General features: G+C 40.2%; 1 protein-coding gene across 7 annotated transcripts in view; it reads right to left on the reverse strand.

Annotated features, from left to right (window-relative positions):
• The window catches only part of CEP120 (centrosomal protein 120), an 82,627-nt gene that overhangs the window by 39,846 nt on the left and 16,367 nt on the right, over positions 1–26,414 (reverse strand). For all 7 annotated transcript variants that reach the window (XR_005225716.2, XM_043547564.1, XM_043547563.1 and 4 more), the window contains exons 4-11: positions 23,751–23,892; positions 20,231–20,379; positions 15,812–16,009; positions 13,815–14,042; positions 13,342–13,558; positions 7,729–7,906; positions 6,334–6,483; positions 5,212–5,394 (exon numbers count right to left, since the gene is read on the reverse strand). Coding sequence is in view for 6 of the 7 variants with exons in the window: in XM_043547564.1 (XP_043403499.1) it covers positions 5,212–5,394; positions 6,334–6,483; positions 7,729–7,906; positions 13,342–13,558; positions 13,815–14,042; positions 15,812–16,009; positions 20,231–20,379; positions 23,751–23,892 (1,445 nt within the window). In the remaining variant the exon portion in view is untranslated. The remainder of the gene's footprint in view (positions 1–5,211; positions 5,395–6,333; positions 6,484–7,728; positions 7,907–13,341; positions 13,559–13,814; positions 14,043–15,811; positions 16,010–20,230; positions 20,380–23,750; positions 23,893–26,414) is intronic.

Below are 26,414 nucleotides of genomic sequence, written 5' to 3' on the forward strand. Positions count from 1 at the left end.
GCCTGTTTCCCAGGCAAAAGAAAAATTTGACTTAATGCAATACTGAGAAACTGTCCATGATTCTCAATATATTTATAGTCTACAGATATTAATAGGGACACTGTCCTAAAATATTTTTATTTTCAAAAATGTCCTTACATGTTACTAACACCACTTCAGATTTATTAAAAAAAGATAAATCTAAATTTACTTTTCACTATTTGTTCTGATTATCTTTGCATTTCTTAACTTGGAAAATGACAGTCAGTCAATTTAAGTTTCAGTTTCTCATACTCTAGTACTATCATTTGTACAGCACCAGAAGGGAATGTTTATTTATATACAAATTACAAGAAATATTTATATTGGCTTTCCAATCAGTTTTGTGAAATCTTGGGGTATATCTACACTACGAAATTAGGTTGAATTTATAGAAGTCGATTTTTAGAAAGCAATTTTATACAGTCGATTGTGTGGGTTCCCACTAAGCGCATTAAGTCGGAGGAGTGCATCCACAGTACCAAGGCTAGCGTCTACTTTTGGAGCGTTGCACTGTGGGTAGTTATCCCACAGTTCCCGCAGTCTCCGCTGCCCATTGGAATTCTGGGTTAAGCTCCCAGTGCCTGCTGGGGCAAAAAACACTGTTGCAGGTGATTTTGGGTACATGTCGTCAGTCGCCCCTCCCTCTGTGAAAACAACAGCAGAAAATCGTTTTGCGCCTTTTTTTCATGTGGGCGCCACACTGCTTTCAGCAGACAGTGCAGTAGGACTGTTAACTGTTGTCATTGAACCACCGCTTCTGCTGCCACTCTACTCTCCTGCTCTTGTCTCAATAGCGAATTTCTCCATGTTGTCTCTCATGGGCTCCCGCTTCAACTCTGCTCTCCTACTCTCATGAATCCACCTCGCAGGTCGTCAGCCACTGCTTCCACTGCCACTCTGCTCTCCTGCTGGTCTCGCAGGGCCGCTTCCGCTGCAACACTGCTCGGCTGCTCTCGTCTCCCCAGAACACGGCAAGCATGCAGCCCACTCAACTGCTGGGTCCTGGCAGCAGACGGTGCAGTAGGTCTGCAAACCACTGTCACTGAATGACTGCTTATGCTGCCACTCTGCACTCCTGCAGATGCCATATCACGGCAAGGATGGAGCCTGCTCAGATCACCATGGCAGTTATGAGCATTGTAAACACCTCGCACATTATCATGCAGTATGTGCAGAATCAGAACCTGCAAAAGCAGGAGGCGGCGGCGATGGCAGTGCGGTGACGAGAGTGATGAAGATAATGGACACAGACTTCTCTCAAAGCACGGGCCCCAGCAATTTGGACATCCTGGTGGCAATGGGGCTGGCTCGTGCCATGGAATGCAGATTCTGGGCCCATGAAACAAGCACAGACTGGTGTGACCGCATAGTGTTGCGGGTCTGGGATGATTCCCAGTGGCTGCGAAACTTTCGCATGCGTAAAGGCACTTTCATGGAACTTTGACTTGCTTTCCCCTGCCCTGAAGCGCAATACCACCAAGATGAGAGCAGCCCTCACAGTTCACAAGCGAGTGGCGATAGCCCTCTGGAAGCTTGCAACGCCAGACAGCTACCGGTCAGCTGGGAATCAATTTGGAGTGGGCAAATCTACTGTGGGGGTTCCCGTGATCCAAGTAGCCAATGCAATCACTGAGCTGCTGCTATCATGGGTAGTGATTCTGGAAAATGTGCAGGTCATAGTGGATGGCTTTGCTGCAATGGGATTCCCTAACTGTGGTGGGGCCATAGATGGAACCCATATCCCTATCTTGGGACCGGACCACCAAGGCAGCCAGTACATAAAGCAAAAGGGTGCTTTTCAACGGTGCTGCAAGCACTGGTGGATCACAAGGGACTTTTCACCAACATCAACGTGGGATGGCTGGGAAAGGTACATGATGTTTGCATCTTCAGGAACTCTGGTCTGTATGAACAGCTGCAGCAATGGACTTACTTTCCAGACCAGAAAATAACTGTTGGGGATGTTGAAATGCCTATAGTTATCCTTGGGGAACCAACCTACCCTTAATGCCATGGCTCATGAAGCCATACACAGGCAGCCTGGACAGTAGTCACGAGCTGTTCAACTATAGGCTGAGTAAGTGCAGAATGGTGGTAGAATGTGCATTTGGACATTTAAAAGCTGGCGCAGTTTACTGACCCGGTTAGACCTCAGCGAAACCAATATTCCCATTGTTATTACTGCTTGCTGTGTGCTCCACAATATCTGTGAGAGTAAGGGGAGACGTTTATGGCAGGGTGGGAAGTTGAGGCAAATCGCCTGGCAGCAGATTACGTGCAGCCAGACACCAGGGCGGTTACAAGAGCACAGCAGGGCATGCTGCACATCAGAGAAGCTTTGAAAACCAGTTTCATGGCTGACCAAGCTATGGTGTGACAGTTCTGTTTCTTTCTCCTTGATGAAAACCCGCTCCCTTGGTTCACTCTACTTCCCTATAAGCCAACCGCCCTCCCCTGCTTTGATCACCACTTGCAGAGGCAATTAAGTCATTGTTGTTTCAAATTCATGCATTCTTCATTAATTCATCACACAAATAGGGGGATAACTGCCAAGGTAGCCCGGGAGGGGTGGTGGAGGAGGGAAGGACAAGGCCACACTGCACTTCAAAACTTATTGAATGCCAGCCTTCTGTTGCTTGGGCAGTCCTCTAGGGTGGAGTGGTTGGGTGCCCGGAGACTCTCCCGCCGCCCGCATTCTTGGGCATCTGGGTGAGGAGACTATGGAACTTGGGGAGGAGGGCGGTTGATTACACAGGGGCTGCAGTGGCAGTCTGTGCCTTTCCTGCAGCTCCACCATACGCTGGAGCATATCAGTTTGATCCTCCAGTAGCCTCAGCATTGCATCCTGCCTCCTTTCATCATGCTGCCACCACCTCTCCTGTTGCTCCAGCCATCTGTCCTCGTGTTCGTTTTGTGCTTTCCTGGACTCTGCCATTGTCTGCCTCCACACATTCTGCTGGGCTCTGTCAGTTTGGGTGGACTGCATGAGCTCAGAGAACATTTCATCGCTAGTGTGTTTTTTCGCCTTCTTATCTGCACTAGCCTCTGGGATGGAGATGCTAGACACAGCGTTGAAACATTTGCAGCTGTGGGAGGAAAAAAAGGGAGAGTAAAACTGAAAAAGACACATTGGCCATTTAAAAGGAGGGGCTGATGTTTTTGGGTTAACATGCAGCACAAACCCAACTAACCCCCCTCCCACACACACACACACACAGACACACACACACTCAATCAATTCTCTGGGATGATCGCTTCACCCCTCCCCCCACCGCATGGCTAACAGTGGGGATAATTTCTTTTCAGCCACAGGCAAACAGCCCAGCAGGAACAGCCACCTCTGATGTCCCTTGAATAAAATTCCCCTATTTCAACCAGTTCACCATGAGTGATATCACTCTCCCGAGGATAACACAGAGAGATAAAGAATGGATGTTGCTTGAATGCCAGCAAACACCTGGACCACATGCTGCCATGCTTTCTTATGCAATGATTCCAGACTACAAGCTACTGGCCTGCCGTGGTAAAAAGTGTCCTACCATTGAGGACGCAATAAGGCTGCCCTCCCCAGAAACCTTTTGCAAAAGCTTTGGGAGTACCTCCAGGACAGCTTCATTGAGATGTCCCTGGAGAACTTCCGCCCCATCCCCAGACATGCTAACAGATTTTTCCAGTAGCTGTACTGGCCGCGAATGCATCCCAAGTCTTCAGGGCAAAGTAATCATTAAACACGCTTGCTTTTAAACGGTTATTATATTTACAAAGGTACACTCACCAGAGCTGCCTTCTCCGCCTTCAGGAGCCCGGCTTGGGAGGGTATTGGATCCAGGGTGATAAACAGTTCCTGGCTGTTGGGGAGAACGGTTTCTCCACTTGCCTGGTGTGCGCTATCATCTTCCTCATCCCCAAAATCCTCATCCCTGTTGGCGTGAGACTTCCCCCTTGCAGGAGTCCACATACAGGGGTGGGGCAGTGGTAGGGGCACCCCCTAGAATTGCAGGCAGCTCATCACAGAAGCGGCATGTCTGGGGCTCTGACCCCGAGCGGGCGTTTGCCTCTTGGGTTTTTTGGTAGGCATGCCAAAGCTCCTTAAGTTTCACGGGGCACTGCTGCGGGTCCCTGTGATAGCCTCTGTCCTTCATACCCTTGGAGATTTTTTCAAATATTTTGGCATTTCATCTTTTGGAATGGAGTTCTGATAGCACAGATTTGTCTCCCCATACAGCGATCAGATCCAGGAGCTCCTGTTCGGTCCATGCTGGAGCTCTTTTGCAATTCTGGGACTCCATGGTCACCTCTGCTGATGATGTCTGCACGGTCACTTGTGCAGATCAGCTTGCCACACTGGCCAAACAGGAAATGAAATTCAAAAGTTTGCAGGGCTTTTCCTGTCTACCTGGGCAGTGCAGCCAAGTTGAGAGTGCTGTCCACAGTGGTCACAATGGAGCACTCTCGGATAGCTCCCGGAGGCCAATACCGTCGAATTGCGTTCACGCTAACCCAAATTTGACCTGGCAATGTAGATTTCAGTGCTAATCCCCTCATCAGGGAAGAGTACAGATGTGGATTTTAAGAGCCCATTAAGTAGACAAAAATGGCTTCGTTGTGTGGAAGGGTGCAGGGTTAAATCGATCTAATGCTGCTAAATTCGACCTAAACTTGTAGTGTAGACTAGGGCTTGGTTTTACAAAAATGTAAGTTGGGGGCCCAATCTGACCTACAAGGATGATAGAATCCCTTCAAAGAGCAGCTCAACTGAATATTTCTTTGGACAGTCATACATTTCTTACCTATTTTCAAATTTTACCAGAAATTTCAGCAATACTTTAAGTTTCTACAGCACTTTGAATATCAAGTTATAGTAGGTACATTTTTCCTATATAGAAATTCTGTAAAGTTGTTAAAACATGGGAAAAAAATCAAACCCAAATACCATGACAGTATGTATTACAGTTATTCATAAAATTCAATGAATGTAAAGTTCTATCCCTTTCAAGCATCTGACCTAATGATTTAAATGTAAGTTAAGAGTAAAAGGTTTTCAAAGTAGGATAAGGGGTAAATAGAGGGAGGAAGGAATTCTTTTATCAGAAGAAAATATTAAACAAATAAAATTAAAAAAGTAAGACATGCTGTAATGCAAACTATATATAAATATATATATATATTTTTTTTTTAAAAAGGTTTTACCCTTGTGCTGCCATAACACCAACTGTTTCACTACAGGTCTGACGCCAACACTGTTCACCATTAGTACCCAAGAATCGGGTTTTTTCCAAGCCCAAAACATTTGAAAGCTGCAGCCTGGCAACTCCCAGAAGTATGTCTTTAGTCATTTTATCTTTGTGCCACAATTCAACCAGCAGTGGTAACCTGAAATACAGAAGAGTATTTTAGTATCAGTAGGCCAGACAAAAAGATAACATTCACCTACATGGAAAAGCAAGAAATAACTTCCCAAACCAATCTAGCTCATTCTTACTACAGCATAAATATACCCTTGATACCTTTCATTCCCACAGGAAAAAGGCTGACTCACAACTCTGCATCTTCTCCTTCATTCCGTCACTTTGGCTAGATCGCTACCCTGTTCCAGTTTCTATACAGAGAACAATCCTGCACTGACATGGTGATGGATTGGATGATCTTATAGGTCTTTTCCATTTCTGAAAATACCAATCATGATTTATTTACTGCATCTACAAAACCTCTCTCCTCTACCCTTCTTTCCAAAATGCCACTTTGTTTTAGGCTTTATGGTGGGAGTATGTGTGAAAGCTATTCTCCACTCTATTCACATGCCTACAAAAAGGGAGCAATGTAGTGGGGAAACATTCCACTACAAACAATTTCTTTTTTTTTTTTTCCTTACAGCAACTATGTTTCACAGGTTATGGCTAGTTTGATTGCCAGACTCCAAGTCCAGCTAGCGTAGGTTACACACCTAGAAAACTTACTATGATTCTGCGAAAGCAAAACTGTTTTTTTTCCAGGCTACATCATGTAGCCTTTACTTTGATAAGAATTTACCCAAACAGATGCTCCAATTGATATCACCACATTTCCTGTTTAAGTAAATGTTCACAAATATGAGTAAAGTTTGAACAATCTGATCTTTATATGCTAGACTATACAGCCTCAAAGGGCCAGAAAAATATCTTAGGTATTCTTGGTTACTAACTGCTGGATTTCTCTTTTACACAAATTATTCTAAGACACTAAATTAAAAAGCTTAGGATTTACAAATATTTTCTATATTAAAAAAACAGTTAAATAATGCTTCGTGTAATAAGATAAAAATACAAGTGCTACCTGAAGAAGGTGTCCTGAAGCTGATGAGGCATAGTTGCAAAATCAAATGCACAATAGGACTGGGGTAGAAAAACTTCCATGTTTTTTCTCACTTCTACAGGAGGGTTTGTCATAATAGGTGCTGCACTACCAAAAAATGGATATGAGTACCTAATGAGAAAATAGAAAAGGCAAATTGAACTCGTCATATTCTTGTAGGCAAGAAAGTCTGGAAAATCATCATCAGTTGATGACGCGAGAAGGTTAGGACCAAATTCTACTTTTGGAATATGCATGTGCAAATGTCAGTTGTACAAGCATATCCAACATCAGAATTTGGCCCTTGATGTTCAGCAGCTCCCATTTATGTTAACAGCAGAGTCAGAGCCAAAGTTTATTGTCATTTGAACACAAGTGCCCTTTATAGTTATTGCTAATCTTCAGGACTATGAAAGTTATATTTAACATTTTAGCCTTCTATAGCATCTAGTTTCTATAAGGGTGTGGGGGAAAAGGAATTTTCATATCTGACTTAGATTGCAGATATCAACAAGTATTTAAATTGGATGTTAGCTACAAACAATTACATTTAAACCCTGAAAACAATAAGCCCTTAAACAAACAAAAAAACCCCACAAGCCAATAAGAAATTTAGATTTCTACTCCATTCCAGATCTGTATTTGAAAAAGCTGCTTAAGCTCCTGCTGCTGATAAATGTAAATACTGCTGTTTAAAAAGTTAGTTTAGACCTTCACTGAAAATGTAACTGATAATGCATATCAACTTGTTAGTTAGAATATTTGTTTGCTCTTTGGGTCTTTGAAGAAAAATCATCTCTGTCGTCAGCACAATTATTTTGGAATATACTAAATAGGAAAAAAATATTCTTTGTCTTAACTACTAAAAGAAATGCTCACATGTGATGCATGACGACAATTTGAGATCTGCTGTACTGGAGTGCATTTTCTCTACCTCTTCTTCCATTTAGAAATTAGGTGGGAAGGTGTGTTCCCTTACAATCCAGAAGATCCCACTCGAGCCTAAAAATGACTTGAACCTAAGAAACAAACAATCTTCCTTTCTTTTCTTAGGGTTGAGTGACAGTCTATATCACATGGTCTGAAATTTTCAAGTGATAGGCACAATAGGAAAATCCAATATAAGTACATACTATGTTTTATACACTACTAGAACTCTCTCAACTTTCATTTGTTATGAGCAACCCTAACTCTTCAAAGTGTTTTGCCCACCACTGAAAGGCTGCTACTTGAGAAGGCATCAGATTGCCTGTGCTACCAATATTCCAAACCGTGTGTAGTTTTTTAAAATGGGGGTGGAAGAGGGACAAAAACAAAAAACAAAACAAAACCCAATACCCTTTCTTACGGTAAGGTCATCAGCTAAAATATTCATACCTTAAAATGCAATTGACTGGAAACCCAACCTCTAGATTGTGAATACTTTGTAAATCTATTGAAAAGCAAAAATGATGCGATGCTGCTGGAACTGCAATTTTTTGCCCCGAAGCAGACTCAGAAGCATTGGACGCAGCTCCGGGGTGGGACTGAGAAACAGGTGCTAGAGCATTCAAGGCTGAAAATACAAATACAAGGTGTTTTATCCTCCATTTTGTCCAAAATAACATTATTTATACACGATACAATGACATGCCTGGCACTTTAAATGGGAATAGACAGGTTGCCACTCTGAAACACTCTACAATCTAAATTACATTAGATGCGAGAAATGGCATTCCAATTTTTAAGTTACTACTTTTCAAGTAGAGAAAACCATTTGGAAAGATAAAATCCCATATGATCATAGCTTTACACTGTGTATGAGAAAGTATATCAAACGGGAGGCTACTTTACCATCCACTTTAAAATGGGCATTCATTACTTATAGCACTGGTAAGTATATTCAATTTGACAAAACAGGTAAAGAAGAGGGTCTTTTGGCACTAATTTTAGAACTCGATGCTGAGATTTTAGGGAGCATCAAAACTTGTAAAGAAACACTATTAAGAGTTTAGTAAGTATGTACAATAAAATAGCATGTTAGCCACATGCAAATTACCAAGGAAAACAGTTGGACAGATTGTAAAAGCTTTCCTTGAAGGGATGAAGTATCAGATAAATAGTCTGGGTAGATCCTTTACTTGGAAAGAAGCAAACTCCCAGGCTTGTCCTGGGTGTGAAATGAAAGTTCTTAGATTAAGTAATAATGCCTCTCTCTTATATAGAACTTTTCATCCTCAGATCTCAAAGCACTTCAGAGAAGTTTTATTTCAATTTTACAGGTGGGAAAACTGAGGCACAGAAAGATTGTGTGTCTTGCCCAAGATCCAGCAGCTGGCCAGCCAGGCCTCCTGAGTTCCAGTCCAGTGCCCTACCATCTACATGCTACCTTTCCAAATGCTTCTCCAGGGAGCTGACAGCAGGTCAAGTTGTGGGTTTGATGAATGAGACTACCAAGGCATGGCTTCTTCAAATCTCAAAAGATATGTTTATTCACTCCTCAACCTATTTTATGATCTAAGATAGCGACAGGGTTATCTTTTATAATTGAAACTAATTTTAATTTGTTACTACAGCATATCCTTAAAACACTGGTTCTTCTGCTTTTGGTCTTTCAAATCTGGTGCAATTTTCTGTCAGATTTTTGAAGATGGGTCTCATACTAATAAAGAGGTAAAATAAAGAAAAACTCATCCATCTTCTGCTAGCTGGTGTTTTATAGCATTAAAAGTAGCAATATAAAAAAGGTACAGGAGAAAGCTAAATATGATGGCTTTCAAAGTATGCTATTCAATATATAGAGGGATCCACTGAAAACAGTTTGAGGGCAGTTAAAAAAAAAATCTAGTATTTTACCCTTTATTGAAAAGATTCATTAATTGCATTATGTAGCCAAAATTACCGGACAGGAATCAGAGGTCATGACACACATTACAAATCTGTAGCAACTTACAATTTTAAAGAATGAATCTAAGCAAAAAAGTTGACATTTTCAGGGGTATATGGAAACAAATATGTCTATTTTCAGTTTTTAAACAGAGTTGCATTGATTAGAGTTTTCTGTGACTGAACATTAGTGAGCATTACATGAATTTTGCAGCTCTGACTGTAAAGGTGACTTTGCTCTGCTCTGAGATTTGAAAACTGTTAGCCCTTCACTCTTGTTTGTTAACTTCTTTGCAAGATTCAACCATCAGCTCTGAAAGATAATTGTGAAATGACTTAGGAATAAACTACTTCCACCCTCGCAAAAATGTCTATTATAAAAAACAAAAAAAACACCAGCCAGCAAATACAACCCTGCAGTTTCCCTCATAACTATAGATTGACTCCTGTGCTCATGATTTTTTCCCCTTTTATGTTTCACATTAAGGGCCCAATCCTGCTCACTTTTCTTAGAGAAACTCTATTAACGATTAAAGGGCTATTGCCTGAATAAAGGGAGCAGAATCGAGACCCAGAGTTTCCCCCCTGTAGTATAGTATAGGACCATTCCCAGAAAGCCAAGCAACAAGAAGCCATTTAGCAAATAAACTTGAGTCCTTGTTGATTCCACTGTCTTGGGATGTTTCGCCAATCATATTGCTTGACTAATATGCCTCTTTGGACTCTTTAATAATAGTCAACAGACAGTGTCACTATCTCTTCTGGGCTTTGTTCTTTGATTTTTATTTTATTAAATACAAATATCCCTGTTGGATCACCCCACCCACACCCTTGTTGGGACTCCTTTGTCTATGTTTTTATGCTATCGCTGACTGTTTGGGCAATATCAAAAATGCTTTATGTTTGTGGTACTTGGTATTGTCCAGATAATCTACAGACAAATTAATGTACATTTATAGTCATAGATGTGTTCTCAGACACCAAGTGGCCTACAATTGGGAAAGTAATTACTCACTGAGCTGGTCAAAAAAAAAAAAAAGAGTCATGAACATTGTGTTTCCATTTTTGTCCAAATTTCAAAGAATTCCAACCAGCTTTAGAACACGTATAAAAGCAAATGTCCATATTGTTTTGTTACAATAAGGTCTTATTATTTTGCACCAGGGACTGGGGAAAAGTGATGTGAGTTAGTGAGTGAGAAAATAAAAATCAAGAACCGTACCTATTAAAAAATGTATTTTTTTCCCCCTTCATTTGTTTTGTCCGATGTAGTTTAGGTTATTTTATCTAGTAAAATAACTCAATTCATTCTCGTTGATTCCCTGATAAAAACTATGTAAAACCAGAGTTAAGGATGAGTACACATCAGTAACTTAAGAGTAAAACAAATTGCAGGGATGTTGAATTACCTCAAAATCAAGCATTGCAAACCCAGGTAATTCAGAGTTAAGATTAACTCAAAAGAAATCTAGATATATTCAAGTATAGAAATGCATAATTAAGGCACCCAATCCACCTTCATTCTACCCTGCAGTGACTGGATGCAATAACCACACAGTTATGATTAGTGTACAATAATGATTGTAGTTACTGATGACAAGAAAACTGATTTTTAAAAGACAATAGGTTTTTCTTCTTCTTCCCACTCCCTCCACACACAGTAGAAAATGGGAAAATTCAACTCAACCTTAGCCAAGGAACCAAGACTGGGGCTTCCATAATGGTCAATATTTAGCAAAAATCAATTAAATCTAATCCCTCTTAATAGAACTTCAGGGTTAAATATCCTACGCTCTTCCTCTCCTTCCCCATTTAATGTATTTTTTCACATCAGACCTTTTCACCTACTCTTCAAACAAATTCAAGAGAGTATCTTAAAAGATTTTTATCTAAAATCTCTAATCCATCAATTCCCAAATTCAGAGAAAGGTCTTTAGATATTTGTGGCATTGCTGGTCTAACTGCTGTCCATGGACCACTAGTGGTCTACAGTGCACTGGTTACTTGGGGCTGGCTCTTCTACTTATTTTCAGCTGCTAACACACATTAAAAAGGCAGCTACAATACATTAACTACTCTAATATTTTTTTTCCACATAAGCAATTCTTATTTGCCACAAGGATATAGAATCATAGAATATTCGGGTTGGAAGAGACCTCAGAAGGTCATCTAGTCTAATTCCCTGCTCAAAGCAGAGCCAACACTAACTAAATCATCCCAGCCAGGGGTTTGTCAAGCCAGGCCTTAAAAACCTCTAAGGATGGAGATTCCACCACTTCCTTAGGTAACCCATTCCAGTGCTTCACCACCCTCCTAGTGAAACAGTGTTTCTTAATATCCAACCTAGACCTCCCCCACTGCAACTTGAGACCATTGCTTCTTGTTCTGTCATCTGCCACCACTGAGAAAAAGCCTAGCTCCATTCTCTTTGGAACCCCCGTTCAGTTAGTTGAAGGCTGCTATCAAATCCCCCCTCACTCTTCTCTTCTGCAGACTAAATAACCCCAGTTCCCTCAGCCTCTCCTTGTAAGTCATGTGCCCCAGCCCACTAATCATTTTCATTGCCCTCCACTGGGTTCTCTCCAATTTGTCCACATCCCTTTTGTAGTGGGGGGACCAAAACTGGACACAATACTCCAGGTGGGGCCTCACCAGTGCCGAATAGAGGGGAATAGTCATTTCCCTTGATCTGCTAGCAATGCTCCTATTAATACAGCCCAATATGCCGTTGGCCTTCTTGGCAACAAGGGCACACTGTTGACTCATATCCAGCTTCTCATCCACTGTAATCCCCAGGTCCTTTTCTGCAGAACTGCTGCTTAGCCACTCGGTCCCTAGTCTGTAGCAGTGCATTGGATTCTTCCTTCCTAAGTGAAGGACTCTGCACTTGTCCTTGTTGAACCTCATCAGATTTCTTTTGGCCCAATCCTCTACTTTGTTTAGGTCCCTCTGGACCCTATCCCTACCCTCCAGCATATCTACCTCTCCCCCATCTACCCAGCTTAGTGTCATCTGCGAACTTGCTGAGAGTGCAATTCATCCCATCATCCAGATCATTAATAAAGATGTTGAACAAAACCTGCCCCAGGACCAACCCCTGGGGCACTCCGCTTGATACCGGCTGCCAACTAGACATCAAGCCATTGATCACCACCCATTGAGCCTGACAATCTAGCCAGCTTTCTATCCACCTTATAGTCCATTCATCTAATCCATACTTCTTTAACTTGCTGGCAAGAATACTGTGGGAGACCGTATCAAAAGCTTTGCTAAAGTCAAGATGTGTCACATCCACCACTTCCCCCATATCCACAGAGCCAGTAATCTCATCATAGAAGGCAATCAGGTTGGTCAGGCATGACTTGCCCTTGTTGAATCCATGTTGACTGTTCCTGATCCACCTTCCTCTCCTCCAGCATTGATTCCTTGAGGACCTGCTCCATGATTTTTTCAGGGACTGACGTGAGGCTCACTGGTCTGCAGTTCCCTGGGTTCTCTTTCTTCAATATGGGCACTATATTTGCCTTTTTCCAATTGTCTGGGACCTCCCCTGATCACCACAAATTTTCAAAGATAATGGCCAATGGCTCTGCAATCACATCAGCCAACTCCCTAAGCACCCTTGGATGCTTTAGATCTGGACCCATGGACTTGTGCATGTCCAGCTTTTCTAAACAGTCCTTAACCTGTTCTTTCACCACTGAGGGCTGCTCACCGCCTCCTCATACTGTGTTGCCCAGTGCAGAAGTCTGGGAGCTGACCTTGTCTGTGAAGGCCGAGGCAAAAAAAAAAAAAAAAAAGCATTGAGTACTTCCGCTTTTTCTACATCATCTGTCACTATGTTGCCTCCCTCATTCAGTAAGGGTCCCACACGTCCCCTGACCTTCTTCTCGTTGCTAACATACCTGTAGAAACCCTTCTTGTTACCCTTCACATCCCTTGCTAGCTGCAACTCCAATCGTGCCTTGGCCTTCCTGATTACACCCCGGCATGCTCTAGCAATATTTTTATACAATCACAAATGGGAGAGGATGAGTCCAGGAGGTAATCTGTGTGTTGTGCTATGAAAACATTTAAGAATAGTTGGTTTATGCCGATCAATATTCATAATTATAAATCACCTACCTTTTTTGTTTAGTTTTGTGCCCCTGTCATATTGAAGACTTTCTACTTCGCTCTCTGTTGCTTCATCTTTTGTGGGAGGAGAATGGCCATTCTGAAGTGGGGCAGAAGGGGCGCTCTGAGATCTTTGCTCTGGGCTCTTTGTTTTATCCCGTGTGGGAGACAAAACTCTTTTCTGCGAGTGTTCTGGCTCAGTCTGAAGGTCTAAGTGGATCAATGACTGAACAAAATACAAATTTTCTTATTAATCATAGTTCGCACTGAAAAACTCTGTACTATATTTACAGAATTTAAGATTACTCTTATGGCATGGAAAACAGAGATGGAGCTGTAAAAAGAGTAACAAATATACTGTAGCTTGTTCTTTCAGGCTTTTCTTTTCATGATTTAAAATGTAAAATCTGATTCAACAAAGTCACTTATTTTTTATCTTTTAGAACAGTAGCTGAATCACAATCTAAATGAGTGGATTGTACCTGGGTATTTATGCCTTCCTTTTGTAGGGTTACTGATATCCCAACAGTAGGAGCCATATCTAAGGCCAATGGTGGCAATTTTTGCTTGGCTCTATTTGGTGGGACAAGGCTGAATGCCCCTTCAACTGCCACAGGGTGCTGATCAATCTCCACATTTCCTTTCTTCAGCAATCCAGTTAGTGGTATTTCAGTGCTTCCAAGAGACTGGTCCCCACAGCAAAGATGGATCTATTATAAAAAGAAGTGCTCAGAAAATAACTTTGAGATATGTATTTATATCTCCCACTGCCAATGTCTGAAACTGAACCTCTTTCTAAAAAGGAGTGAAGAAAAAAAAAGATTAAGAGTGAGATCCAGCCCCCTCCAGTCTCTTTACGCTGAGTAAAGGGCTGGAGTGGTGTAAATAGACCCTAAAATCTCTGTATCAACCTGGGCAAGGGTTCTCTCAGAGCAGGCACTGTAGTAGATAGCCAAGATACACAATTATCTACACCACAGTGCCATACGCTATGTCTACACTGGCAAGTGAAAGATATAACTTGTGTCATTCAGAGGTGTTAAAAAAAACCAAACAAACAACAAAACAAATAAAACCCCACACCCCCGAAAGACAAAAGGTTTGCCGATGACAAGTGCCAGCATGAACAGCGCTTTGTCGGCAGGAGATGGAGGTGGAAGTTTTTTGTTGGCAGGAGAGCCAACGAACAGTGGCTACAGTGTGCGCCTTTTAGCAGTACGGCTGTAGCAGCACAGCTGTGTCACTAAAAGCTGCGTTGTGTAGACATAGCCATATACAAAGGCAAAAAGGTATGTTGAAGTACGTGGATGCATCCACATACTTCAAGTATCATCCTAACAATAAAGACTTTATGAACTACCAGGGGAAGTCTAGTGCTCTTTAATTCCTGGCTTAGGGTTATTATTCTGTGCTCAAATATGTGCACACAACTCTTGTTGATTTCAAGACGACTTTGCTGCTTTGCACACCCGAGTAAAGTCTGGTCCTAAGAAGTGCATATAAGCATATCTAGTCTCACAACATGAGCTCCTTTTTAATGTATACACCAAACAAAAGTTTCCCTGGAAAAAACAGCAGCTATTCTTTCTTGTCTTTGTTAAACCCTATCAATAAATCTGATCTTCCTTAACAATAAATATGCCTTTGTAGCAAATGATGAAGGCCTTGAATGGTGCAAAGCACTCTGACATCCATTCAGCAAAGCACACAAGTATGTGCTTAACTTTAAGCAGATGAATTGTTCCATTCATACCAATGGAGTGACACCAATACAGACCAGATGAGGATCCAGCCCACTATGCTTATTTCAAAGTTTTTACAATAAGCATTAGTTCTTTTAAAATGATAAAGAAAAAAGATACGAAGTATTTTGTATGTCTGGCTTTTTTTTTTTTCCAAGGCAGGAAGTCATCAAGGTTAAATTCTAATATGCCAGCTCAGCACAGTCTTATCTACAGAAATATAAATTTAAAGACTCTTTGTAAACCAAATACTATTCAATTGTGAAATGCAACAATCCGAAATAATTTTAGGTACAGAGTAATATTATTTAAACCAATTAAAATGGTTTAAAATATAAAACTAAAAAAAAATACTGTATAGTTCAGTAGAGAAGATGTACAACAGGAAAAAAACCTATAAAATCAGCTCTACGCTTCACATTTAAAGAACAGACTACTAAAAAGGACAAAATGTGTTATGTCTGCTATGTGACTCTCTAATCAATTGTCTCACTTAGGACCACTCCTACTTCCATTTGCCAATTTTTCTATTGACTTTGACGGGAGCAGAATAAAGCTCTAAGAGGGGTTTTTAAATATTACGCAATAAGCTTAAAAATAACAAGACAAAAGATTAGCAATCTATATAACATTATTGATTTCGAAGTCTACTTCATTTAAGTTCTAGACTGGCAAGTTTAGATCTGAACAGAATTATACTTAATATAGGTTACCATAGGCGAGAAGAAACTATTTACCTGTATTTTTGGCTGTGCAGAAAAATAAACTTGAAGGACTTCAACAGTACTGCGTATTCGAACGGATGCTCTCTCTGGCTCAAAGTTTGGATTGATTAAATCAGTGAAGGGTTCATTTGTTACATCATTTCCCAGTAACGAATAATAAAAGAAAAACTCAGGCTGTCGTTCTGGAAGTTTCATTGTACTAGGAATTAACTAAGTGTGGGGAAGAAAAATCAATTAATATATATATATTTTTTAAACACAAATAATTACAGCTGCCTTCAAGCATCTGGTTAGAGTTATAAATACTGTAGCTAAAACTGTCTCAAACTCCAGAAGACCAAACTAACCTAAATCCCAGACTGCAAAAATGTTTTAAAATATATGTATACATGGAGAGTCAGTATTTCCATATTAATGGCCAGATTCTGCCACTCTTCCTCATGCTAAGTGGTACTTTACTCCAGATGCAATCTGAAAGACTTCAATGGGACTACTTGTGGGGTAGCTTTAATTTGTTTTGGGGCTGTCAATTAATCACAGTTAACTCACACGATTAGCTCAAAAAAATTAATAGTGATTAATTGCATATGTAAAATCACACTGTTAGTAGAATATCAATTGAAATTTATTAAATATTTTTGGATATTTTTCTACATTTTAAAATATATTTATTTCAATACAGAATACAAAGTGTACAGTGCTCACTTTATATTTTTTACAAATATTTGCATTGTAAAAACAATTAACAAAAGAAACAGTATTTCAGTTCACCTCACACACGTACTGTAATGCAATCTCTTCATTGTGATAGAGGAACTTACAAATGTAGATTTTTTGTTACATAACTGCACTCAAAAATAAAACAATGCAAAACTATAAATCCACTCAGTCCTACTTCTCGTTCAGCCAATCGCTAAGACAAAGAAGTTTGTTTACATTTACAAGAGATAATGCTGCCCTCTTCTTATTTACAAGGTCACCAGAAAGTGAGAACAGGAGTTTGCATGGAACTTTTGTAGCTGACATTGCAAGGTATTTACATGCCAGATGCGCTAAAGATTTATATGCTCCTTCATGCTTCAGCCACCATTCCAAACGACATGGTTCCATGCGGATGAAGCTTATTAAAAAAAAAAAAATGCATTCATTAAAATTTGTGACTGAACTCCTTGGGGGAAGAATTGTGTATCTCCAGCTCTATTTTACCCACATTCTCCCATATATTTCATGTTATAGTAGTCTCGAATGATGATTCGGCACACGTTCATTTTAAGAACACTACAGATTTGACAAAACGTAAAGAAGGTACGTGAGATTTCTAAAGATCGCTACAACACTCGACCCAAGAGTTAAGAATCTGAAGTGCCTTCCAATGTCTGAGAGGGATGAGGTGTGGAGCATGCTTTCAGAAGTCTTAAAAGAGCAACACTCCGATGTGGAAACTACCAAAAAAGAAAAATCAACCTTCTGCTGGTGGCATCTGACTCAGATGATGAAAATGAACATGCATCAGTCTGCACTGCTTTGGATTGTTATCGAGCAGAACCTGTCGTAAGTATGGATGCACGTCCTCTAGAATGGTGGTTGAAGCATTAACATACAAATCTTTAGCACATCTGGCACGTAAATATCTTGCGATGCTGGCTACAGTAGTGCCGTGCGAACACCTGTTCTCACTGGAGGTGACATTGTGAACAAGAAGCTGGCAGCATTATCTCCTGCAATTGTAAACAAACTTGTTTGTCTGAGTGACTGGCTGAAGAAATAGGACTGAGTGGATTTGTAGGCTCTAAAGTTCTGCATTGTTTTAGAGTTTTGAATGCAGGTTTTTGTTTTTTTTTTTACACTCATAATTTCTACATTTGTAAGTTCAACTTTTATGATAAAGAGAATCCACTACAGTACTTGCATATTAGGTGAATTGAGAAATGCTCTTTTGTTTTTTACAGTGCAAATATTTGTAATAGAAAATATAAAGTGAACACTGTACACTTTGTATTCTGTGTTATAACTGAAATTAGTATATTTGAAAATGTAGAAAACATCAATACTTAAATAAATGGTATTCTATTATTGTTTAACAGAGCAATTAATCGTGATTAATTTTTTTAATCACTTGACAGTCCTAATTCGTATTACACATTCGTGCCTAGAGGACCCAACTTAAATCAAGGCCCCAAACACAATAGAAACTGTACAAACACATAGTAAGAGAGTCAAGATTCTCAGCACTTTGGAAACAATCAAACAAGGGAGGTCAGAAAGACAGATGTGTAATGACTTGCCCAAAGTCACACAAGTCAATGGTAGAGATGGAAATAGAACCCAGGTCTCCTGATTCCCATTTCAGTGCCCCAGCGACTAGATCATACTGTAGTATTAGGATTTTATGGTTGTATTTCATATCATTTAGAATGAAAGATAAAGAATAATAATGTAGCATGTATTAAATGTATTGATGTAGGATACGATTTGATTGTATTCTGCCAGCCACCCTTTCTGAAAGCAGAAAGGAATGGCCTCATGTGCCATTGGTAAAGATGCATCTGCCAGAACCTTGTGTCTGAAGCGGATTTCAAGGCAGTAATAGACCTTTAGAAGGTTTATTGTTGTAGGTTTAAAATTAGTATTTTGAAATAAGTAAAAGAATGCAATGATTGTTTTCTCCTGCATTGCAATTTGATGTTCCTGTTCAAATGTTCTCTGTAAATCAATCCTGCTTTGTGTGTGAATGAGGAACATGTGTATTAGAAGATAAGTGTGATGACCATCACCAGACCAGATGTTCTAGGGAGGACAGATGTAAAGGCGCCAGAAGATTGCAACATGCCCCTATTGAGATGTCAAAGGAGGGCAGATTGATGACCCTAAAGATGAGGCAAGCACTTATCGGGACAAGATAGCTGTGATCAAAACCAGCATGGGGTATCTCCCCAAGAGACCAGTGAAGTGAAGTGAAGTGAAGTGAAGTGAAGTGAAGTGAAGTGAAGTGAAGAAAGAAAGAGCAATTTAAGAAAACAAGCACTCATCAAATGGCAATTGATTGCAGCGTGACTGTGCAAAACTCATTGGTCCCAATGAAGGAAGATCACTGTATAAACAGGGTGCTTTGCCATGAAATTTTGGGTTCATCCTGCCAAGACTTCCCTGGAGCATCATGTCGCGACCAACACAACCCGGCTCCTCCCTACCAGCGATCAACCTAGCTGGCCACTTGGTTGCTCCGGACTGGTAACTATAACATCGACTGGTGGGACAGAGAGACAGAGTGCGTGTGTGCACGCTAATTGTTGCATCTCCAATAAACAGTGTGTTGCCTTTTCCCCTGAAATAGATCCTGTATGCTTCTTATAAAGCATAACAATACCACCTTCAAATAAGGTACTCAATGTAAAAGTAGCAAAATCTGGTCCTATGATTGCAACCAGTTTCCATTATAAAGCTCTAATTTTGTTTCCCTATGATTTTGGCATGGAAAATTGCCAAATTTACTTAAGGAAAAGAAGACTATTTCTGTAAGGTTTGAAGAAAGTTCAAATAACGTGAGTTACAGATGATTTAAAAAACTATGCTGACTTTGAAAGTATTACTTATGTTTAGCAATTATTTGTGCCTTGTAATTCAAAAAGCAGCTTGTTGTGAACCCTCCACATTTTCCATTTGTTAAATCTCTCTAAATTTATTTATGTCTATATTTGAAGAAATAGGTTGCATTTAAAGTTATTGTTTGGATAGTTTTGAGCCCATTTACTGTGTTAAAGAGAGCATGTTATCCTTTCTGGGCTGGCTGCATCTTAGAAGGAACTCAGGGGTATTTCTACAGAAAACAGAGCTTCCTTCAGCTCAAATGGCAGAGATCTCCGTTTTTGAAGATGAAGGACCAAAAGTTTTCAAGCTTCAGCTAAGTAAGTGTGTAACATTTTATTAGGGAGAAGGGAGAATTTCTCCACATTTAAACTTGCAACTACAGTTCCATGATTAGGTTGATTTGATTGCTTGTAATTCTAAATTTAATTACACAAAGAAAAAAAATTTAAAAACCCAACAACTTGGCAATTTCCAAATAAAAAACCAAAACCCACTATTTTAGAAATCAGTTAAGGTTGCTGAGTGACGACAACGTACTTTTAATGTACCTATCTCATCACTAACAAACCCAAATGCTTGAAGACAATAAATGAATGGTTTGACATCCTAAATCTTACACTGTCCACATAATAAAATTATTGTTACCAAGTATAAAGTAATGCATAATTTTTCAAAATAAACTTTAAATCTAGCCCAAAATGAATACTATTCTTTCACCAGAAGAAGATTTAAAAGATAAATACAGGAAATACAAGAAATGGGAAAACAATAGCAAAACCATTACTTTTTCACATACTATAAAGTTTTATTGGCATAATGGTCTTAAAGGTGAATAATCATTACCTGTTCCAGCTGCGTGGCAAATGCTATAGTCACAGACAAAACAAAGTATTCTCTGCAATATTCTGGTGGTCCAATTTGATGATAGCCTTCTTCCTCATTCAGGACTGCTAAAATACTTTTAGGATCTAGCCCAGAAAGCAGAGCAGGTACTTTAAGAGAAGAGAATTGAATTTATATTGTTATGTTCTTCTAGATTTCCAGATTTGTGTATTTCATCTGTTCTAAAAAAAACCAAACCAAACCAAAAAAACCCCACACAACTGAAAAACACCCCTCCCCAAAATTACATCATGGAGCATCAGACTGCTATCCACCTGGGCCACCAGCAGAGTTGGAACCTTTAGATCCATCACACAGACACCAACTGCTTGAGCTAACAACGTAACTAATCATGTATCAGACTGGCATCTTCTATGTGGACCAGAATATTTTACCAGTGGGTAAAGCAATTGAGAGACTCGGATGACTTGGAAATCCTAGGCTCTGGAGGGGAGTGTGCTCTAGCAGACACCTATTCACATGCCCATTCCCCACCCCAACCCCCAAGCATGACTCCTTCTGCCATTTCCTCCAAATTGTCCCTGTCTCCTCCCCATCTCCTTCCTGTTCCTGGCTCTTCCAGACCACTCCCATTCTCTCACCTAGCTAGTCTGTCTCCACTCCAAGTTCCTCATTTGAATTCTAGTCTTCTTCTCCAAGCAAACCCTAGTCTCACCCCTCTACATACACAGCCTCCAGTTGCCCCCCCGCCCACTATATTCTCCATCTTCATTGATATCCAGTGCCCACTTCCCTCCTGGCTCCTAGTCGGAGTCTCCTTCCCCAGCCACTCCAGGTTCTCCTCCTGCACCACAGTTCCTCTTTAGATCTGTAGCCCTTCACCCTACTGTGGTCTTGAGAAGAGAGAGAAGGACCGGGCCCTTCTATTATTTCCCAGTGCCTCCACCCAGAACACAAGTGGAGGTCATGCCTGGACAGGGTGGTGCGGGGAAGAGGAATAAAACGGGGTTTCTCCATCTCTCCTTCCTGACCAACTGGCTTTGAAGGAAAAGAGAAATGATTCTTTCATTGTGCCACCTCTTTTCTATATTTAAAGATCTAAAGGACAAGCAGCAGCCATTCTGCTGAGGTAAATGCCCCATCCTCCCAATTTGACTGGTGTTTCCAAGATTTGTAGTCTGATCAGATCACTGTTTTTTGGGGTCAGGAAGGAAAATTTTCCTTTGGGGAAATAAGAGCAGAATGTCCGATAGTTTTTCCATCTTCCTCACAGCATCATGGAGGCCCGATTTTAAGTTAATAAGGAGTGAAGAATTAAAAGATGAAATTTTCATCTTAAGTAAAGCCCATAATTTGTCACAATTTGTGGGTGAGAGCTCAATATCCCAGAGACAAACTTGAGTAGGAGACGTAGGAGATACCTGGTGGTGCCTATTAGCCTACAGGAAACAGGGAAGACCTTGAGTCTTCACAAACTTAGGTAACCTTTCACATATGCCCTTATTCCTCCTTCCAGGGAAGGGTGAAAGAATTTAGAGGAGTGAGTTAGGCTGAAGGGAGCCAACCCTGAATATAGGTTATTTAACGTGATGCCATTTAACACTGCATTGAACTGTCTTGTTGTGACAGTTCTCAGGGAACCCAGGACTGACAGTCACCTTGTTCCCCAGCTACCATATGAGACTCCCTCTTCTGAAGGCAGGGGTGTCAGTTCCCTAACACCACATTTCAGCCACTCAGGTCTGGGCTATGCCAGCCCTAGCTTCCCCTTTCAGATTAACAATAGGTGTATCCCAATTCCTGAATCATTCCCCTGTGATATCCAGCCCCTGGCTACTCATAGATATTCCAGACCCTCTGCACCCAAAGACGCACCCCAGTTTTACCTTAAACCACTGCTCCTGTAAACCACACAGAGCTTGTGAGCAATTATAATAAAACAAAAGTAGTTTTCAAACAATAAAGACCGAACTAGAAATAAAAAAAAAAAAAAGTGGTGAAAAAAAATGGTTACAATTTAAAAAAAAAAAAAAAAAGAAAGAAGGATGAAGCATGAACCTGGATCTACACTTATCAATAGATACCTTTCTTATCTAAGAAAGTCGATTTTCCTCCCCTCCCACCAAAACTCAGTCTGTTGCAGAACTGGCTGTTTTCTCTAGAACCAGGATCCAAATGTTTATGAGGGGTTTCCTCAATGAATGGATGCAGTGTCCTTCCCCACACTATATTATCCTGAAAAGTGTGTTTGGTTTCTATTCACAGATAGGGCGAAACCCTGCCGAGCTGTAAAGTTTCTTTTTTACTTTTAAGTGGTTTTGATTGTTTCTTGTTGCCTCTCCTGGTTTCCCATTCAAAAGTTTTAGGCTATGTCTACACTGGCAATTGAACGACAAAAAAAAACACCCAAACAAAAAAAAAAACCACCCTAAAAGACAAACTTTTTGCTGCAACAAGTGCCAGCGTGAACAGCGTTGTCAGCAGGAGCACTCGCCTGCCAACAACGTGAACACCACTCATTGGAGGCAGAAGTCTTTTGTTGTCGGCAGGAGAGCCGACAAACAGCAGCTACACTGCGCAACTTTTAGTGGCATGGCTGTGGCGATACAGCCATGTTGCTAAAAGCTGTGTAGTGTAGAGGTAGCCTTCATATTATGCAGGGCTAAACAACCTAGCCCTTCTACTGCATCATTGGCCAATCAAGGCAGAGTGACAACTCCCCCTTGCCCATATGGGCCATCACCAAGACATTGTCTTCTTGTGACCAATTTCTACTCCAAGTCCATCAAGCATACTTTCAGTATATTATTCCTTAAACATTACCCATGCATATATTTCACAATGATTATGACTCTTGACAAGTTATCAGCGTTTGGAGATATATTACATGTTACTCTCTATAGATAACTAGTGAGTTTGTCAGATCTGGTGCAAGAGATATTTACAAAGAAAGAGGATCCTTTGCCAAGGGGTCTGTGTGTCACACTGGTTTTGGAGCAGGAGAACAGCTCTCTCCCGTCAAACTAAACATTAATAAAGTTTGCACCTTCTGCTTTAAAAATCCATCCCTGTATCTGTATTTTATTTTCCTGCGTGCCCTGATCAGCTCTTACCCCTGTTTTCTACTACCTCTTTTCTGGACTACTTGATTTCAGTACTTTATGATCTTAAGTACAAACTATCAAAACTACATTCTGTCAAAGAAATAAGCAGCTTGTTTGTTTTTAAAAGACAGAAACCTCACACCCATCCTATTACAATAAGCAAACAAGCACACCCGCTTTATTGGATCCTGATATGATTGGATAGCCATTATAAAATAACCCTTGCACTCAATGCTTACATTTATATGTACTATATGCACTGTAATAGGTTGTAAATATTTTGTATAAAAATACTATTAAAGTAAAATGCACTTGTGTCCCAAAACAATCATTTGCAATCAACTGTATGCTCTTCAGACAGAAAAACACAACTTTTCTGAATAAAATGTAACTAAAGTGTTTATTATGCTACTAACCTTTCCCTTCTCTAGGAGGTGCTTCTTTTGCTTTAAAGCCATCCACTGGTGCTTTTGTATCAGTTTCCAACACTAGACTTATCTGTATCTCAGATTTAAATTTAGTATATTTGTTGCTGAGCAAAGGATACCATTTTGGTGCCTGCAGAATTAAAAAAAAAATTATATATATATATATATATATATGGATAAAGTATGTTCCAAAAAGAAGAAGAGAATGGCAAAGGCATATAATGTGGTTACAGGATGAAATAACTCTGCTACAGCCTAATTGCCAAAAGATGTAAGATGTGCTTCAGTGCTTATTTTCAAAATATCAGACTGATTCTCTGTCACATTCTACCGTAATAGGAGAAATTTTGTTATACCAAATTTCTTAGGTAGATTGATGTGGACCAAACCTTTCTGCCTAACAGTCAAGATGTCTAACAACAATGCCCCGATAGGCTGCTTCCCATGCACTTCCAAAGGCTAAGATGGAGCGAAACCACAAATTACAGCAAGATCACAGTTTTAGGGGACCCCGGGGCAAAATCTGAAACTGAATCTCTCCCTCCCCACCTGAGATCTGGGGTAGGATGGCAGGGAGCTAGCTTGCCCCACTCGCTCTGCAGAGGCGCCTCCTGTCCCACAAGGCTGGGCATGGTTCCCTGCTCTATATGTCGTGACCTGGCACATGGGATCACTGCTCACTCAAATTTTCCCCAACGACCCTTCCATCATGACAGAGGAGTAGCCGGGCCAAACCTAAGTGGCACTATGACCCTGTGTGCCAGGTCACAATGCTATGTGCTCAAATTCCACTGGTTTGGGAGCCCTCTCAAGCAGGGCGCCTGGGGTGAACTGCCACTTTTGTACATGCCCCATCCCAAGCATTCTTGAGCAAGGTTTACTCAGAAGTGCCTGCCATTCACCAATAAAATAGCTCTCTAAAAACTGCCATACATCAGCCTTTTGCTTTATTTTTTCCTTTTTAACATTTTTCTCTTGGTCTCCTCTGAAGTAGGCAACTGTGGCTTAATGACTACAGCAGAGGGAGAAGGAGTCAAGATATCCGAAGTCTATTCCTAGTTTTTCCCTAGTTACCTGCATAACCTTGTGCAAATCATTACCTCTCTTTGTATAATAGATGGCACCCTAACTCACAGGTGTTTTGTGAGACTCATAAGTCCTGTCTTGATACACAAAGGTGGTGTGTTTTTTCCAATCCAATTAGCTTAATATAACTAAAAAACTGGATCAAGACACAGACTGACATATTTGAAGACATATTAATTAGCTGGCCATATTTTAGGCTAGACTCCTAGAGGAAAAAACTGCACATATTCCTTCCAATGCCTGGGCATACTCAACAAGATAACAGGCTAAAACCACCATAGAATCTTTAATCAGAATAGAGAAAAATCTTGTTTTTCTAAGATCTCATCTAACAGACCCTCACATGGAAAAATTGTATGGAACACAAGCTATCTTGAGAAGAGTGAGTTTTTTCAACCCTGCTAAAATGGCTCTAGGGAATCCAGGCTATTGTATGACCAGCCATGGTGTAGTTTATACATAGAGTTTAAGGCCAGTAAGGACCACTAGATCATCTAGCCTGACCACCTGTATATCATGGACATTAAAATTTCATTGTATTGAGCACTATATTTTACACATTTGGCTAAAGCATAATTTCCAAAAATGCATCCAGGACTGATTTGAAGATATCAAGAGATGGAGAATCTGCTACTTCCCTTGGTAGTCTGTTCCAATTCTACACTGTTAAAAATGTACTTATTTCTGTCAGAGTTATTGTATTGGTCCCAGGATAGTAGAGAGACCAGGTGGGTGACATAACATCTTTTGTTGGATCAACTTCTGTTGCTGAGAGAGACATGCTTTTACAGAGCTCTTCTTCAAGGCAACCCTGAAGCTGTCTCTCTCAGCAAGAGAAATTGGGCCAACAAAAGATATTATCTCACCCACTTTGTGTATCTTATGTCTAGTTAAAACTTATTGGCTAGCCATTGGTTCTTGTTACACGTTTGTCCTTTAATACCCAATATTTTCTCCCTGAGAAGGTATTTTAACACTGTAATCATGTCACCTCTCACTCATCATTTTTGATAAACTAAACAGATTCAGCTCTCAGTCTCTCACTCATTTTAATCATTCTTTGAGAGTTTCTCCCTGTAGTATTATTTCATTGCCATAATCTGAGGGATTTTTATTTTTTTAAATAAAGAATGCAAATTTGGTTGTTTCAGCAAAGAAGAACTACTCAATTACAGACAGAAATAAAAACCCAAAATTAGTCTGATTATTAAAGACAGCTTACAGAGAATTATTTCATATGAAATATAAAATACATCAATGTCAATATTGCAATTCTCAAAATCTTTAAAATTCAGGAAGGCAAAAGAACCTTCACACATGCTTGGCCATATCACAGTAATCTCTAATGACCAACTTAAAAAGTCAGATGCATTTTACATTTCATCATGTTAATAAAATGTATACAAAATATTTGTACTTCACACATGCTATTAAAATCTCTTTTGAAAAGGTTTTGAACTACATGTTCTGATGAGCCAACATTCCTTCAAATAGGATTGGAGAGCTCTGCAAGTTCCTTTTGAGAACTACTTCTGAACCTACAAAAATGGAAAATATAAGTACTAT

Source organism: Chelonia mydas, chromosome 5, assembly GCF_015237465.2.
Source record: "Chelonia mydas isolate rCheMyd1 chromosome 5, rCheMyd1.pri.v2, whole genome shotgun sequence".
NCBI classification, from domain to species: domain Eukaryota; kingdom Metazoa; phylum Chordata; order Testudines; family Cheloniidae; genus Chelonia; species Chelonia mydas.